At 33.6% G+C, this 15,497-nt stretch overlaps 2 protein-coding genes across 3 annotated transcripts; both read left to right on the top strand.

The window, feature by feature from the left end:
- The first annotated feature begins 636 nt into the window (after positions 1 to 636).
- LOC106363723 (glutathione S-transferase T3-like) lies at positions 637 to 1,539 on the top strand. Its single transcript, XM_013803422.2, has one exon. It carries the CDS (start codon positions 637 to 639, stop codon positions 1,537 to 1,539), a length of 903 nt encoding a protein of 300 aa, XP_013658876.2.
- Positions 1,540 to 10,746: 9,207 nt separating this feature from the next.
- Positions 10,747 to 13,607, top strand: LOC106365211 (homeobox protein ATH1). 2 transcript variants are annotated; one of them, XM_013804663.3, is made up of 6 exons: positions 10,747 to 11,139; positions 11,301 to 11,481; positions 11,817 to 12,628; positions 12,720 to 13,063; positions 13,144 to 13,204; positions 13,294 to 13,607. In XM_013804663.3, exons 3-6 carry the CDS (start codon positions 11,831 to 11,833, stop codon positions 13,474 to 13,476), a joined length of 1,386 nt encoding a protein of 461 aa, XP_013660117.2. In that variant the 5' UTR covers positions 10,747 to 11,139; positions 11,301 to 11,481; positions 11,817 to 11,830; the 3' UTR covers positions 13,477 to 13,607. The 2 variants fall into 2 exon arrangements, with proteins under 2 accessions (XP_013660117.2, XP_013660118.2); XM_013804664.3 differs by having other exon boundaries at positions 10,747 to 11,134.
- The last annotated feature ends 1,890 nt before the right edge of the window (positions 13,608 to 15,497 follow it).

The raw sequence follows: 15,497 nt of genomic DNA on the forward strand, positions 1-15,497 counted from the left end.
TTCGAGATTAGATCCTGTAACAAAATAGGTTGAGTGATTGCTATATTTACAGTTTGATATTAACGAAATAGTTTGTGTCTCTTGTGGTACTCGGATTAGATCCTGCTCGTTTTGTTTTGTGGTGTAGTTTAGTTCTCTTTCTGCTATCGTCTGAATCTTGCTTTGTAATTCTTTTTGCCTTGCCATAGTTATGTTCCTGCTATCATCTATCTGCCTTGCCTGAGTTTGTAATTCTTTGAGTCTTAGCTTCTTTGCTATTGTTAAAGACACTTGCGTGTATTTGAAAGACACAAGTTGTTCGAAATAGACTAGGATTATTATTGATGATGTTGTTAGGAATTACTGCTTAGTTACAAATAGTCTAGTTTGTTTGAAACCAAATCTCATTATATTAATGATGTAGTTAGGAATGTTAGATAGCTTTTTTGTTGTGTAATAAGTTTGGATTAGACACTTCTTGTTCGGAGTTAGCCATTTACTAGCGTTTGTACTTTGTAGTCTTCACTTCCTCCTATAAAATCAATTTTCTCTTCTCACTTCTTTCATTTCACTCGCTTTTCTCTAATATATCTCTTCTCTTTTCTCTAATATATCTCTGCTCTTTCTCGAATATATCTCCTCTCTTTTCTTACTGCTATGGATCCAAATAATATTCATAGTCAGAGCTCTAGTTTATTAGGACTGCTTCACAGTCAACAAGGGAGCGTTTACCATGAAAACTTTCCTCATGAAAGTTTTCATGGTCGTATTAACTTTGGTGATTCTCAACCTATCCCGTCATTCAGTTCACAACCATCTCAAGTACCACCAGTGGCCCGTGGTGTTAGACGCAAATGGGACCCGGCTGATGATGAGGTGTTGATTAGTGCGTGGCTCAACACTTCTAAAGATTCCATTGTAGCAAATGAGCAGAAGTCGGGGACCTTCTGGGATAGGGTTGCTCATCTTTATTCCTCAAGTCCTCATGGATTAGAGGATGGCGAGAGAGAACCCGGGCAATGTAAGAAAAGGTGGCATAGAATAAACGATGACGTTAACAAGTTTTGTGCCGCATACTCCGCATCAGAGAGACAGCTTAGAAGTGGTGAGAGTGACACTGATCTTCTAAAGAAGGCGCATGAGATCTTCTTTGCTGATCAAGCTAAGAAGTTTACTTTTGAACATGCGTGGTGTACGTTGAGATTTGAACAGAAGTGGCTTTCCCTTAACGCACCTAAAGCTGGTGGCGGTGAGAAGAGGAAGAATGTTGAGACAACGACCCAAGCTTCCACCACCGACGGTGTCGTTGATGTTGACCCGAGGCCAGAAGGAATCAAGGCTGCTAAGGCTAGAAGAAATGGTGGTAAAGGAAAGTCTGTGTCTGACTATGCGAGTGTTTGGGAAATGAAGAAGGAGGACTGGAAAATGAAGAAGGAGGACTTGGAGAGAAAGGAGAGACTGTCGAAGTTATCTATACTTGACACTCTCCTTGCCAAAACTGAACCATTGAGTGAGGCGGAAGAAGCTGTGAAGAATAAGCTTTTAGCGGAGTGTTTCTGAACAATTAGAGCTTCTAAACATTAGTGGCTTAGCCTTTAAACTTTTTTGATTCTCTATGTATGATTAATGTATGGATCCTTTGCTTTGTGCTCAACAATTAGAGCTTCTAAATATTAATGTAGTTTAAAACAGAGACAATTTAATATTAATGTACTAAAAAACTCTTACTAATTTTTTGCAGGTATACTTGAAAATGGGGCGCTACAGCTATAGCCAACCATCACCGTCGAAGGATATGTTTGGAAACAATTCAGACAGTGAATACTCCGAGACGGATGATCTAATCCGACGTGATCAAACTGAGCTAAGCTTAGAACGTCGTTCATCCGTCATATACCCTCCACAACCGGAGGTGGAGTTCGGGTTCCCGCAGGTTTGCTACTGTGGTTCTCCGCCACAGCTTGTACCGTCTAGAAGTATTATTGGTCAAGGTAAGACAACATCAATTTCACAATGTAGCTAGTCATCACTTATGTCCGAAATGATAAGTTATCTTCCGTGTGTGATACATGTCGCTTAGTATACACTTGCACGAATAAAGACGACGGAGAGTGCCATGTTTGGAAATGGTGGGACGTGGCGGTGATGGAGGAGATGAGAGCCAGAGATAGACATGTCCTCCAGCTGGAGGAAAAGGTAGATAACCTGTCCCTTTTGAGTGAATATGAAAATGAGTAGAGGCTGCTACGTGTAGAGAAGATTATGTGTGATAATGCTAAGGAGAAATCCGTTTGTAGTGATGGGTTTGAGTATGTTGTGGGTGCTATGGTCGTTGTACTAATTTTAATAGGCTTGGGGATTATGTATGTGTAATGGTTTAGGCAGGGATGGTCGTAGTGTGGGTTTAGGCAGGGGATGTTATTGTTTTTTCTTAGCCCCTCGGATGTAATGGGTGACTATTGTACAACGATGTTAAGACATCAGTACGCGGATGTAATCAGTTTCAGACATTGTAAACTTGTGTACCAAGTTTGGACCGTCAAACATGATCATTGTACTTGTACTCGGATTTTTTTAAATATCTTCTCAAATGATCACATGTATGTATTAGAATCATCTATTAGAATCATATATTAGAGAATACAAATCACATGTATGTTTTCTATCTACCTACAAATCACAAAACATTTTTCTATCTACCTACAAATCACATGTATGCTTGCTATCTAACTAAATTTCACATGTATTTTTCTATCTACCTAAAAATCATACCTAAAAATCACATGCATACTTCCTAACTACCAAGATCTATAAATAAGAGACTTCTTTTGATTAGAAAAAATGCAAAGCATTCTCTTCTCTTTAATTTCCATAGCATTTTCTCTCTTGCAAAAATTTATCAATGGCTTCTTCCTCTCATTTTCATTACCACCAAGACGATCACCAACCTGATAATGAAGATATATTTGAAGACTTATTTGAAGACATTGACGAATTTCTAGAAGAAAATGAGCGTGTACCACGTAATTTTATCGACATACATCGGGAGGAAGGTCAAGATTTGCTATGGAATGATTATTTTAGCGATACTCCAACCTACCCGCACAATGTCTTCCGGCGACGGTTTCGAATGAACCGGACATTATTCATGCATATTGTGCATCGTCTCTCCCCAAAAGTACGGTATTTTGAAGAAAGAGTAGATGCAACCGGGCGGTCTAGTCTTACTGCACTCCAAAAATGTACCGCATCAATTCGTCAATTGGCTTATGGTGTTGGAGCTGATGCAGTGGACGAATATGTCCGAATGGGTGAAACAACTGCTCGACGATGTTTGCACATTTTGCCGCCGGAATAATCCGCTTGTTTGGCGATGAATACCTAAGACGTCCCACACCGGAAGATCTGCAGAGACTACTATACTTTGGGGAGCAACGTGGGTTCCCAGGGATGATTGGAAGCATCGACTGTATGCATTGGGAGTGGAAGAATTGCCCCACTGCTTGGAAAGGAATGTATTCACGAGGAACCGGAAAACCAACGATTGTCTTAGAGGCGGTGGCATCATATGACCTCTGGATATGGCACTCTTTTTTTGAAGCTCCAGGTACTATGAACGATCTTAATATTCTCGATCGATCACCCGTTTTTGATGACGTTATTAACGGAATAGAACCACAAGTTAACTTCTATGTTAACAATCATCCGTACAATTTGGCTTATTATCTCACGGATGGTATTTATCTAAAATAGGCTACTTTTATTCAATCTATCCGACTACCACAAACTCAAAAGCATTCTGTATTTGCTCAAACCCAAGAAGGTGTGCGAAAAGATGTTGAGCGTGCCTTCGGAGTCCTACAAGCTAGGTTTGCCATTGTTAGAAATCCATCTAACATATGGGATAAACGAAAAATAGGTAATATTATGAGAGCTTGTGTCATACTTCATAATATGATTGTCGAGGATGAACGATCGTCATGAACTCAGTACAACATTGCTGAATTTCGAGAAAGAGAAGAGGCGGATACCTTTACCGTCAATAATCCGTCACCTCTCGGCACTCCACTTGAACGTCGGACGAACCTTCGGAATCTAGAAACCCATCAACGTTTAAAAAATGATTTGATTGAAAATATATGAAATAAATTTGGACATCTTCCAAATAACATATAGTTTTTAAGTTTCTATTTGTATTGGAATAAATGTTTGTTTGTTTTTTAAATTATGATTTTGGCAATTTTTAAAAAAAAATTCTGTAATTTTCTTAATATTTCAATTTTAATGTTAAACTTCTATCATATAAGTTTTATTTAAAACTTCTTTACATATGTTATCACTTATTCAAATAAAAATATTAATTAAATAATAAACTAAGGAACAATCAAAGTCCCACTAATAATCCACTTGGTCCCTTAGCTAAGATCCCTTGAGATAAAAGTTTAATTAAAAATGCTAAGGGACTTGAAACACAATCCTACCATTGTGGTTGCCCTTAGACCTTCAAAAGTCACGGAATGAACATATCCAAGCATTGCTTGTTCACCCAATAAAAAGAGAGTACATTCACTTGTCACAGACATTCTAGTAACAACAAACCCAAAGCCATGCAGTTATAACACCAACTCCAACCCACATCTATTTCTATTTTTATATTTTTCTCTAAAATAGAAAAATTATATTGTAGAAGTAGAATTGCTCTAATGTATGCCTCTATAATAGTGTTCCTCTATTTATAGAGAAAAATATAGAGATATGCTATTTTATCTCTATATATAGAGGCAAAAAATAATTTTCTTCTATATTTTTTTTCTAAAATAGAATAACTATATTATAGATGTATATACATTGAATCAATTTCACCTCTATAATAGAAATTTCTATTTTAAAGAAAAATATAAAGGTGTATTTCAACAAGAATCATCATTGGTGTTTTTTTATCAAACAATTTGTTTATTGCCTTAGATTTACGTACTTTTTGTTTTGATTGTATATAGAGGCATATGTACGTATATTGGTTTTGTTATATGTTGAGCTGACGATCAAGCGATTGAGAGATGCATTATTTGTGTTAACAGAACCAGACAATACTGGCAGCCACCGACACGAACAAGAAAATGTCTTTTTGAAATTCGAGCTACGTGCCATTATTCTTTAGCTTACGTGCAATATTTACCAATGTTGATACTTATAAACCGGAAATCAAGTTGTGTAGCGAACCAGATAAACCAATGTTCAGCCTTTTGCCTCACGAGACTGCTGTAAATGTTCAGTCGAGTCAGCTTTCGGTTTTCTTTTTCATGCTTTTTCCTTTGCTCTCCCTTCCTTTTACGTATTCTGCACGTTACAGTCGGTTAATTTGGCAATTATCTTGGTGGCACCAACTCTTTTTTTTTTTGTAACTTAACTCTTTTTTTTTGTGAAGAATCTACTTATATTTTGTTCTCTCGCTTTTGCTTAGTTTCTTCACATTGTGATTCCCAAGTAAAAATGAGTTTGCGACAATCTATGAGCATAACCAAGTACATTTTTTCAATTTATAAGGTGCTGTAACGACTTCTTGTTGAGCTTTTTTGGCCAAGCGGACCATTAATCTTAGGATTTAGCCCATAATATTACAAGTGGTACGTGCCATTTCGTTATCTTGTCACATTCTTTGGTTGTATTTTCTTTTTGTCAGACTAGCACATGTTGGCGCTTAAGCTCATATTAGTTGCATCATCTATGAACATTTTGAAAATACTACAAAAACAAATTCTAGTTTTAGATTTCTTTATCTTGTCAACTTTGAGATCTATTTTGAAATACTGCCATAAAAATCGATCCTTAAGATTTAACATTTTAATTCACATCTTAGGCTTTAGTAATCATTCACAGGCAAATATTTGTAGTTCTGTTAAAAGAATTAATGTTTTGGTGATAAATTGGTAAAAGAAAACATATGGTACTTGTGAAAATAGTCTTTCTTTGTGTTTTATTTTATTAAATACTTTTTTGTTCGGCCTACACCCCATATTAGTCCTACTGTCCTAGGCATGATAACAAAGCTCTCTAGCATAGCATCAGTAGTTCAGACGATAGTTCGTAGTGTTTTTGATACTATTAATCTCTTTGATAATGAGAAATTCTTTCACCAACCAATAGTGTTTAAATATTTGATATTTGATATCTTTTTAAAAAAGAAACAAAATTGAATTTCTAAATAAGATTATATTTTTAAAATAAAATAATAAAAATACATAAAAATAGTTACAAAAAATAAATAAATAAATATTGTTAAACCGTTACCAAAATACTAAATTCTATACCCTAAATCCTAAACTTCAAGCCCTAAATTATAAACCTTAAATCTTGGATAAACCGTAAACCATTGTAAAATTTAAACTCTAAATCATACATTAAAAACTAAATCTTAATAAAACTAAACCCTAAACCCTAATCACTAAACCCTAAACCCTTGGATAAACCCTGAATCCTTGGATAAATCATAAACTCTAAATCAAAAATATTTAAAATTAAACCTTAAAGTTTATGATTTATCAAAGGGTTCAGAGTTTACCTAAGGGTTTAGGGTTTAGTGATTAGGATTTAGGGTTTATTGTTATTAAAATTTAGTTTTTAATGTATGATTTCGGGTTTAAGATTTTCCAACGGTTTAGAGTTTATCCAAAGTTTAAGGTTTAATGTTTAAGGTTTAGGGTTTAGGATTTAGGGAATAGGGTTTAGTATTTTGCTGAAGACTTAACAATATTAATTAATTTATTTTTTGTAACTATTTTATGTATTTTTATTATTTTATTTTAAAAATATTATCTAATTTGGATATTCAATTTTATTTCCTTTTTTCAAAAGATATCAAATATCAAATACTCAAACATTTTTGGATAGGTTCACCCTAAGGGGCGAACCCAAAAATTTCTCTTTAATAATAGTGTTACAAAAAAAAATCTCTTTAATAATATAGAATCAGAAGAAACAATAATAACTATCCGAATATACTGTATAGATCATAAGTTTTCACTTTTCAATTTCAAATTTAATTGGTAGTCGTTTACACTCAAATGCAGTTTTAAGTTATTTATAACAAAATAAGGCAGTTCTGCTCGTAGTACACTTTTTCTTAACACCTCTTAGTTGTTTCATTCATTACTAACTAAAGTATAACTAGAGCATAAACTGTAGGCACCACTAATTTTTCATTTCCTTTTTCAGAACTTTTTTATCAGTTCTTATTTTTTTTTTAAGTCAAGTGATTTCATAAAATAAAAACACAATCTCATCTTCTTTTCTTTCACTGCTTCTCTTCACCGTGCTTCTTGGTCCATCCATGATGAACCTCAGCCTAGTTCGATTGCAATTCGTCTTCTCTTTCGCCCTGAATCACATGACCAAACTTACTCCTCCACGTTGTACTCCGCAACTCATCCATCTCGCGCTGAGACCGTATGTTATGGTGGTTGTGATGGTCGGAATCTGAATCCGTGTCGGACGGTGAAGCTCGTTCAGCAATGGAGTTCTTCTCACATTTTCACATTTGGTCATTTATTTGTTAGGTTATTACCAATTTGGTCCAAATTATCAAAATTTCAGATACATCCCATTTAATTGTCCAAAAACTTTTAATTATTCAATTAAATCCCTACAATATGTAATTATGAATTTAAAATGTAATATAACAAATATGTACACAAAATTATTAAATATCATAATTTGAGAAATGTATAAATGAATCGGTGAACATGTATCATTTCGTATAATATTGTACACGTGGACAGTAGAATATATGTGTACACGTTGATGATATTTGACACACTGAGTAGCTTTCAAGTATTTTTCAAAATGTGATTTTAGGTTTTGGGTTTTTAAGCTATGTAGACAATGTGATTTGCGGTTTTAGTGAAAAAATATGATTGTAAGGTACATTGATTTAATGATATATAATGTACACAAGTGAAGATGTGCACATAAACACATATAAACATGTTCACGTGTACACATATACACATATAAACATGTACAAATTTACACATGTATGCATTCTAGACCATGGTTATGCAATTATGTATGCAAATACAATTTTCTATTAACAATTAAATGCTACTTAAATAATCTAAATTAACTAATTAAGATGCAATAGTAATATCTAAGTGCGCATATTGTACATGTACATCTATATCATAGTGTACATATATACATCAACTTCAAAGTGTGCATGTATACACTACATATATTCTTTAGAAATAAACAAACTGCACCACAATTGCATACAAACAAGTGTGTACATGTGTACAATACAAGCGAGTTTCAATGTTGCTCAACGATGGTTTAATTAAGTGTACACATGTATAGCTTAAATGTAATGTACACACGACATCATTCTCAAAACTAAATTAGTTTACTTATTACCAATTTAGTTTTGAGAATGATGTCATGTGTACATTACATTTAAGCTATACATGTGTACACCTAATTAAACCATCGTTGAGCAACATTGAAACTCGCTTGTATTGTACACATGTACACGCTTGTTTGTATGCAATTGTGGTGCAGTTTGTTTATATCTAAAGAACATATGTAGTGTACACATGCACACTTTGAAGTTGATGTATATATGTACACTATGATATAGATGTAAATGTACAATATGAGCACTTAGATGTTACTATTGCATCTTAATTAGTTAACTTATATTATTTAAATAGCATTTAATTGTTAATAGAAAATTGTATTTGCATACATAATTGCATAACCATGGTCTAGATGCATACATGTGTAAATTTGTACATGTTTATATGTGTATATGTGTATGTTTATATGTGTTTATGTGCACATCTTCACTTGTGTACATTGTATATCATTAAAGCAATGTACCGTACAATCATATTTTTCCACTAAAACCGCAAATCACATTGTCTGCTTAGCTTAAAAACCCAAAACCCAAAATCACATTTTGAAAAATACTTGAAAGCTACTCAGTGTGTCAAATATCGTCAACGTGTACACATATATTCTACTGTCCACGTGTACAATATTATACGAAATAATACATGTTCACCGATTCATTTGTACATTTCTAAAATTATGATATTTAATAATTTTGTGTACATATTTGTTATATTACATATTAAATTCATAATTATGTATTGTAGGGATTTGATTGAATAATTAAAAGTTTTTGGACAATTAAAAGGGATGTATCTGAAAATTTGATAGTTTGGACCAAATTGGTAATAACCTAACAAATAAATGACCAAATGTGAAAATGTGAGAAAAACTCCATTGCTGCACGAGCTTAACCGTCCGACACGGATTCAGATTCCGAGCATCACAACCACCATAGCATACGGTCTCAGCGCGAGATGGATGAGTTGCGGAGTACAACGTGGAGGAGGAAGCTTGGTCATGTGATTCATGGAGAAAGAGAAGACGAATTGCAATCGAACTGGGCCGAGGTTCATCATGGACTTGGACCAAGAAGCACGGCGAAGAGAAACTGTGAAAGAAAAGAAGATGAGATTGTGTTTTTATTTTATGAAATCAGTTGACTTAAAAAAAATGATAAAGAAGATCTGAGAAAAGAGATGAAAAATTAGTGGGACCTACAGTTTATGCTCTAGTTATACTTTAGTTAGTAATGAATGAAAAAACTAAGAAGTGTTAAGAAAAAATGTTATAGGAGCAGAAACTGCCTTATTGTGTTATAAATAACTTAAAACTGCATTTGAGTGTAAATAACTCTTTAATTAGTAATAAGTAAAAAAGATCCATATCTATTGTAACTTTTAGCCATGATATAAATATAAATAACTTTTACATTTGCTTTTCGCTTTGTTTTTTTAGTTAGAACTGTTTTCTTATAACACCTGCAAAGCTAGAAAAGTTTCCAATAAGAATATCATGATTTCAAATGCTCGTATCTAGGCCTGCTCGTATCTATTTTACTCTAGGACTAATAGTAATAGAGTTAATCATTATTAACCGGTATAATAAGACGTTGCGGAGTACGGTCTCAGCGCGAGATGGATGAGTTGCAGAGTACAACGTGGAGGAGGAAACTTGGTCATGTGATTCATGGCGAAAGAGAAGACAAATTGCAATCGAACTGGGCTGAGGTTCATCATGGACTTGGACCAAGAAGCACGGCGAAGAGAAACTGTGAAATAAAAGAAGATGAGATTGTGTTTTTATTTTATGAAATCAGTTGACTTAAAGAAAACAAAAACTGATAAAGAAGATTTATATCATTATTAACCGGTATAATAAGACGTTGCATATAACGACACATTGAACCAAATGAAAAGAAGATTTGATAAGAAAGGAACAATCAAAGAAAAGGCCAAACTTGATTGATATTTTCTCTAAAAAGGTTACGTAAAACTTCAATTTTAAAAAATAAATATACGTAAAATGAGATTTGATGGCACAAGACAAAGACACGAGTGGTGAGAAAAGAAAGAAGAAAGAAGCAATAACCCAAATGGATCACACATCTCATCAATTCTCCTTAAATGGCTAAAAAAAATCTCACCTCTCTTTACTTTTTTCCCTCTTTCTGATAATTGAAACCAGCACAAGAGGACAAAACCTATTTTCTTGTTATTTTATAAATCGACTTATTATATAACTCTATACACACATGCATAACATATAGGGACATGCAAATAGTAAAATGTAGTAGGGTCTCTTCCCTTATTTAAAGCCTGCAACAGAAATGAGTGCACTTCTCTGTAGTAAACAGTAGCACATCGGTCTTCTTCATGTCTTTGGATTTTCTTTTTAGTTTTGGTTTCAACTATATATCATATGAGCCACATTTCTCTCTACGATCAACATTTTTAAGTGATATAAATCATATAATAAGGAAAATATATAAGATTTGATTCTGGTTTATCTTTTTCTGAATTTGTTTCTGGTCGGAAGATCTAGTAAATATTTGATAATGGATTCATGTCATAAACAGAGGGAGCTCCGTACGTGATTTGGCCCTCTTTTATTTTACACATATCTCTTGAATTCATTTTTTATTTTCTTTTCCCGGGGAAATAGTTTATTTGTTTATTATAAAGTATGCTGCTATGTGTTAAGTCTAGTGGTCTGAATCTTTAAGTGAGGCAGAGGGTGAAGACGATGAGTTTCTTCATGAAAATGTATTAAAGTAAGGTGAAAATCTGAACCTTTTGAATAGTTTGCGTTCATGCAAAAGAGATTAACCAGACTCACTTTTCTCTTTTCCAGCTTTGTTGTATCATCTTTATCATTTATTTTTTTATGCAATATATAATAGTTTTTATAGTTGATTTATCCTTTTTTGCTTTCTTTAGGAGCACAGAGAAGCTGCGGAGTGAAAGTACAGTGTTCTTTCACTGAGAAAGAAGAGAAACAAACACTTTCATCTTCTTCAATTTTAACACAAATTTTGGAAATGCTTATGTAAAATTCTGCTTGCAACGGCTTGTTCTCTGAGATGTTCCCAGAGGTGTTATCAGAAGAAGAAGTATAAAGGCAAGTTCAACACTTTTAATGCTCTATGGACATTTGTAGTAAACTAATGCTTTTATTTTATTTATTAAACTAGTTTACTGCTTTGCACAGATATCTTTGAATTATTACTGGTGTGTGCATTATTGAGCCTACTCACTGTCTAATTAATTCATGCTTCAGTTCACATTTACCTATATGTTTATGAAACAGTTAATGATATAGTTCTTCTTACATTGAGTTCTGTCTCTTGCAGTAATTTTTTTACGTTTAGTACTATTCTCCAAAGATTTGGTTTCTGAGATCTTCTGAAAATACTTTTGTCGGAGTCTTAAAAACTTCTATTATTGTTAATGCAGTTTCATTAGACCCAATGGACAACATCAACACTTATAGTTCTCTGGACAATGTTATGACTAACCAAAACCATCTTCTCATGGATTTGATACCTTCAAGAGAAGATTCCACATCATTTCCAACAATGCTTCCATGGAATTCCATCAGACAAGATCCTCTACAAATGGGTGTCTTTGATATCTTCAACTCTTTTCTCACTAACAAGTACTTATCATCTACTTCAAGATCTACAAATGTTCATGAAACCAGCTTTGAGGCCATGGCTCCTCCTCCTTCACTTCATCCTATGGATCATCTAAGACCATATGATGATCCCTCAAACAACATGTGGAGTCTTGGTGAAAATAGTGAGTTTCATGCATATCCATTCATAGAAGGTGTTGTTGGTCCTAGTGAACCAATAATATCTACATTCGGTGAAGAATTCCCAAGAAACGAGTTCTCGTTAAGTCTTGCCACTGATGTTTCTGATGAGTGCTCGGAGATAAGTCTTTGTGCTGCTACTAAATCTACTAGAATAACCTCAGAGCAAGCTTCTTCCAGCAGCAAAGACATGTCAAACGTCTCTCAAGTCATATTTTGCTCCAAGTACCTTCACTCTGTTCAAGAAATACTATCTCATTTCGCCACATACTCCCTCAAAGGCTTAGAGACTAATCCTCAGTGCTACTTTTCATCTCGAGGAACCGAGTCAGAGGGTACAAACTCAGCCTTTACTTCATGTTATGAGAATCTAAACGAGTTTCTTGATGGCGGTTCTCAAAGACAAGCATTACAAGCAAAGAAAACCCATCTCTTGGATCTTCTTCAAATGGTATAATAATATATATTCACACATTGTTACATAAGCTAAGAAATTATTTACTAATTACTGAAAGTTTTTTCGAGTTGATTTTTGTCTTCAGGTTGATGACCGATATAGTCATTGCGTTGACGAGATTCATACGGTTGTATCAGCGTTCCATGCAGCAACCGAGTTAGATCCTCAGCTACACACCCGGTTTGCACTCCAAACCATCTCCTTCTTATACAAGAACCTAAGAGAGAGGATCAGCAAGAAGATACTCATGATGGGATCAGTTTTAGAGAGAGGCAAAGAGAAGTCTCAAGAAGACTCAATCTTCCACCAGCATTGCCTTCTTCAGCAGCTAAAACGTAAAAACCATCAGGTTTGGAGACCGCAACGAGGTTTGCCTGAGAAATCAGTCTCGGTTCTACGGACTTGGATGTTCCAAAACTTTCTTCACCCGTAAGAATCCCTTAAACTCTTTCTTAAGTCTATACTTTGTGATGACATTTGTTAGCTAAGCAAATGATATTGTTGTATAGTTACCCGAAAGATTCAGAGAAACATCTTCTTGCCATACGAAGTGGATTGACAAGAAGTCAGGTATGTTTCGACTTTAGAACGTATGTTTGTTACTTAGACCTAAGCAGCAAGTGTTATAAGTGTGTCTTGTTTGTTGTGTGTGATGAAAGGTATCAAACTGGTTTATAAATGCGCGGGTAAGACTATGGAAGCCGATGATAGAAGATATGTACGCAGAAATGAACAAGAGGAAGATGAGTAACACTCACCTTCAAGGCGGTAATGGAGGAAGTGTTATTAGAGTGCCAAAGTCTGTAATGATGAGCCAAGAAAGGGGCAAAATAAGAGAATGATTGTGTGTGTAAACTTTGTTTACGCAAAATCGCTACTTATAATTGTCAGAGGTTTAGAGCACTTTACTATGTATTATGATTGTTTTTTTGACTTTTTTTTGTTATAATTGTATATACAGCTTGTTCTTTTATATCATAGTATATTGCTGTTTTGTAATTTGCATCATGTGTTATCAACTATTCATCGTCTAAAAATGTAACAAGTTCTTGAAATAGTGTAAAAGCCAAGATGGCAGTGAAAACAAATCAAAGTTGCAAAAAAAACCGTGGATAATGAGCATATTTGAAGTTTTAATGTGTTATTTTCCAAAAGTAAAACTTCAAACCTAACTTCAAAATTATTTATATTTTACACTATAGTCCTTGTATTTGTCATAGTTGATGTAAATTCATAAAACTTCTACAAATAACTAGTACATATATATAAATATTACAGAAATATTAATTAAAAAAATTTTACACTAAAATATAAAATTATAAATAAAAGTACATAATTAAATATTAAACTGCAAGCAAATAGTATATTATTCCATAAAATTATTTCCGTAATGCTCTCATATATGATCAACTAGTGCATTTCGAAGTAAGAAATGATTCTCTTTATTTTTTAATTGTAGATTACGAGCCAAAAATTGTTGAAATCGGATATCCTCATAATATACCCGCTGATAGTTTGATATCATCAAACGAAAAAAATCCTTGATCTTTTAAACGAAAGTACAATAAGCATGGAAAAAGGTCATGGGGTGATTGAATTACGACTGAAAAATGAAGCAAAAAAGTTAGCTTTTAAAGAAGTAAAAGAGGAAAATAAAATATTGCTAAAAAAACTTAGCTTCTATCGATGATGTTAATATTCGTGAATACATTCGATCTGAACAAGAAAGAATCGTACGAAAAAGCGTCAAGAGCAACAACAACAATCATCTTCGGTTACACAAAATTTGTTTGGGCAATATTTTGGAGATTTGAGAGGTTCTGGAGCAAATTTACCAGACTATTAGTGTTGTTATAATATTTAAACTTGATGTCTTCATGTGTCTTTTTAATAAGTTTTTATTATGGTTTTTTGTAATATTCTTGTTGTTTAATTCTAGTTTTAAAATATTATAAATCTTGTTTTAAAATTTTTATTTAATTTCATGTGTAAAACTTAAATTTATAAAAAAAATTTGAATATTTATGAGATATAAAAGTTTTAAGGATTAAAACAATAAACAAAAAAATATTTAAGAATTGTAAGGACCGAAATGCAAATAAAAAGATGAAACTTCAAATTTGAAGTTTTGAAAAGTGAAACTCTATATTTGGAGTTTCACTTTTCAAAAATTTGAAGTTTTGAAGTTTTTTTTTTTTAGAGCAAAAAACTCTATATTTGGAGTTATACTGTTATAGAGTTTCTTTTGATGCTCTTAGGATTAAAAAATGCAAAAACAAAAAGGACGTCGTTTAATTGATTGTCTTCGGCCAAACTTACGAAACACAGCGTTTTAATGTCTGTTTTACGCGTTTTACGAAATCAAAGCTATGTAGTTATGCTCCTTGGAGGTTTGCAATTGCTTGGGAGGTTCTCTGTTGTGGTGAAGTTCTGTTTTTCTAAACAATCTTTATCTGATTGATACTTGACAATCTTGTTACTTGATGATGGTGTTCTAGTTATAGTCTCTAAATGGGCAGAGAGAATCACATTTGATGCATAACATAAGCTCCAATGCTGACCTGTGTCATCTAAATTGAAATGTAAGTGTCTTTTCCATCTAGTGACAGGTTGTGTGAGAAAGAAACTTATTGCTTAGATTATACATTTCTCTAAATGAAAGCTCGAGGACTTTTGTGTTTCAGCTTAGAAAGGATTTCACCAACAATGCCAAATCTGCTATTGCTTCTATGAGAGGATTGTCAGAGCTACTAAATCATCTGGTCGGGCGGACCTCACACTTCTATTCCGTGCAGCGGCTCAGGAAGCTAAACATTCCAGAGCACAAAACCTAATCTTAAGGGTGGAAAGTTCATTTTCTACA

The sequence above is a fragment of the Brassica napus genome, chromosome C1 (assembly GCF_020379485.1).
Source record: "Brassica napus cultivar Da-Ae chromosome C1, Da-Ae, whole genome shotgun sequence".
Lineage (NCBI taxonomy): Eukaryota > Viridiplantae > Streptophyta > Magnoliopsida > Brassicales > Brassicaceae > Brassica > Brassica napus.

Excerpts from the sequence above, each read along its gene's own strand:
- LOC106363723 (XM_013803422.2), top strand. The coding sequence starts at position 637 with ATGGATCCAAATAATATTCATAGTCAGAGCTCTAGTTTATTAGGACTG.
- LOC106365211 (XM_013804663.3), top strand. The coding sequence starts at position 11,831 with ATGGACAACATCAACACTTATAGTTCTCTGGACAATGTTATGACTAAC. Across the intron at positions 12,629-12,719 it reads TCTTGGATCTTCTTCAAATG|GTTGATGACCGATATAGTCA; the intron begins GTATAATAATAT and ends TTTTGTCTTCAG. Across the intron at positions 13,064-13,143 it reads TTCCAAAACTTTCTTCACCC|TTACCCGAAAGATTCAGAGA; the intron begins GTAAGAATCCCT and ends ATTGTTGTATAG.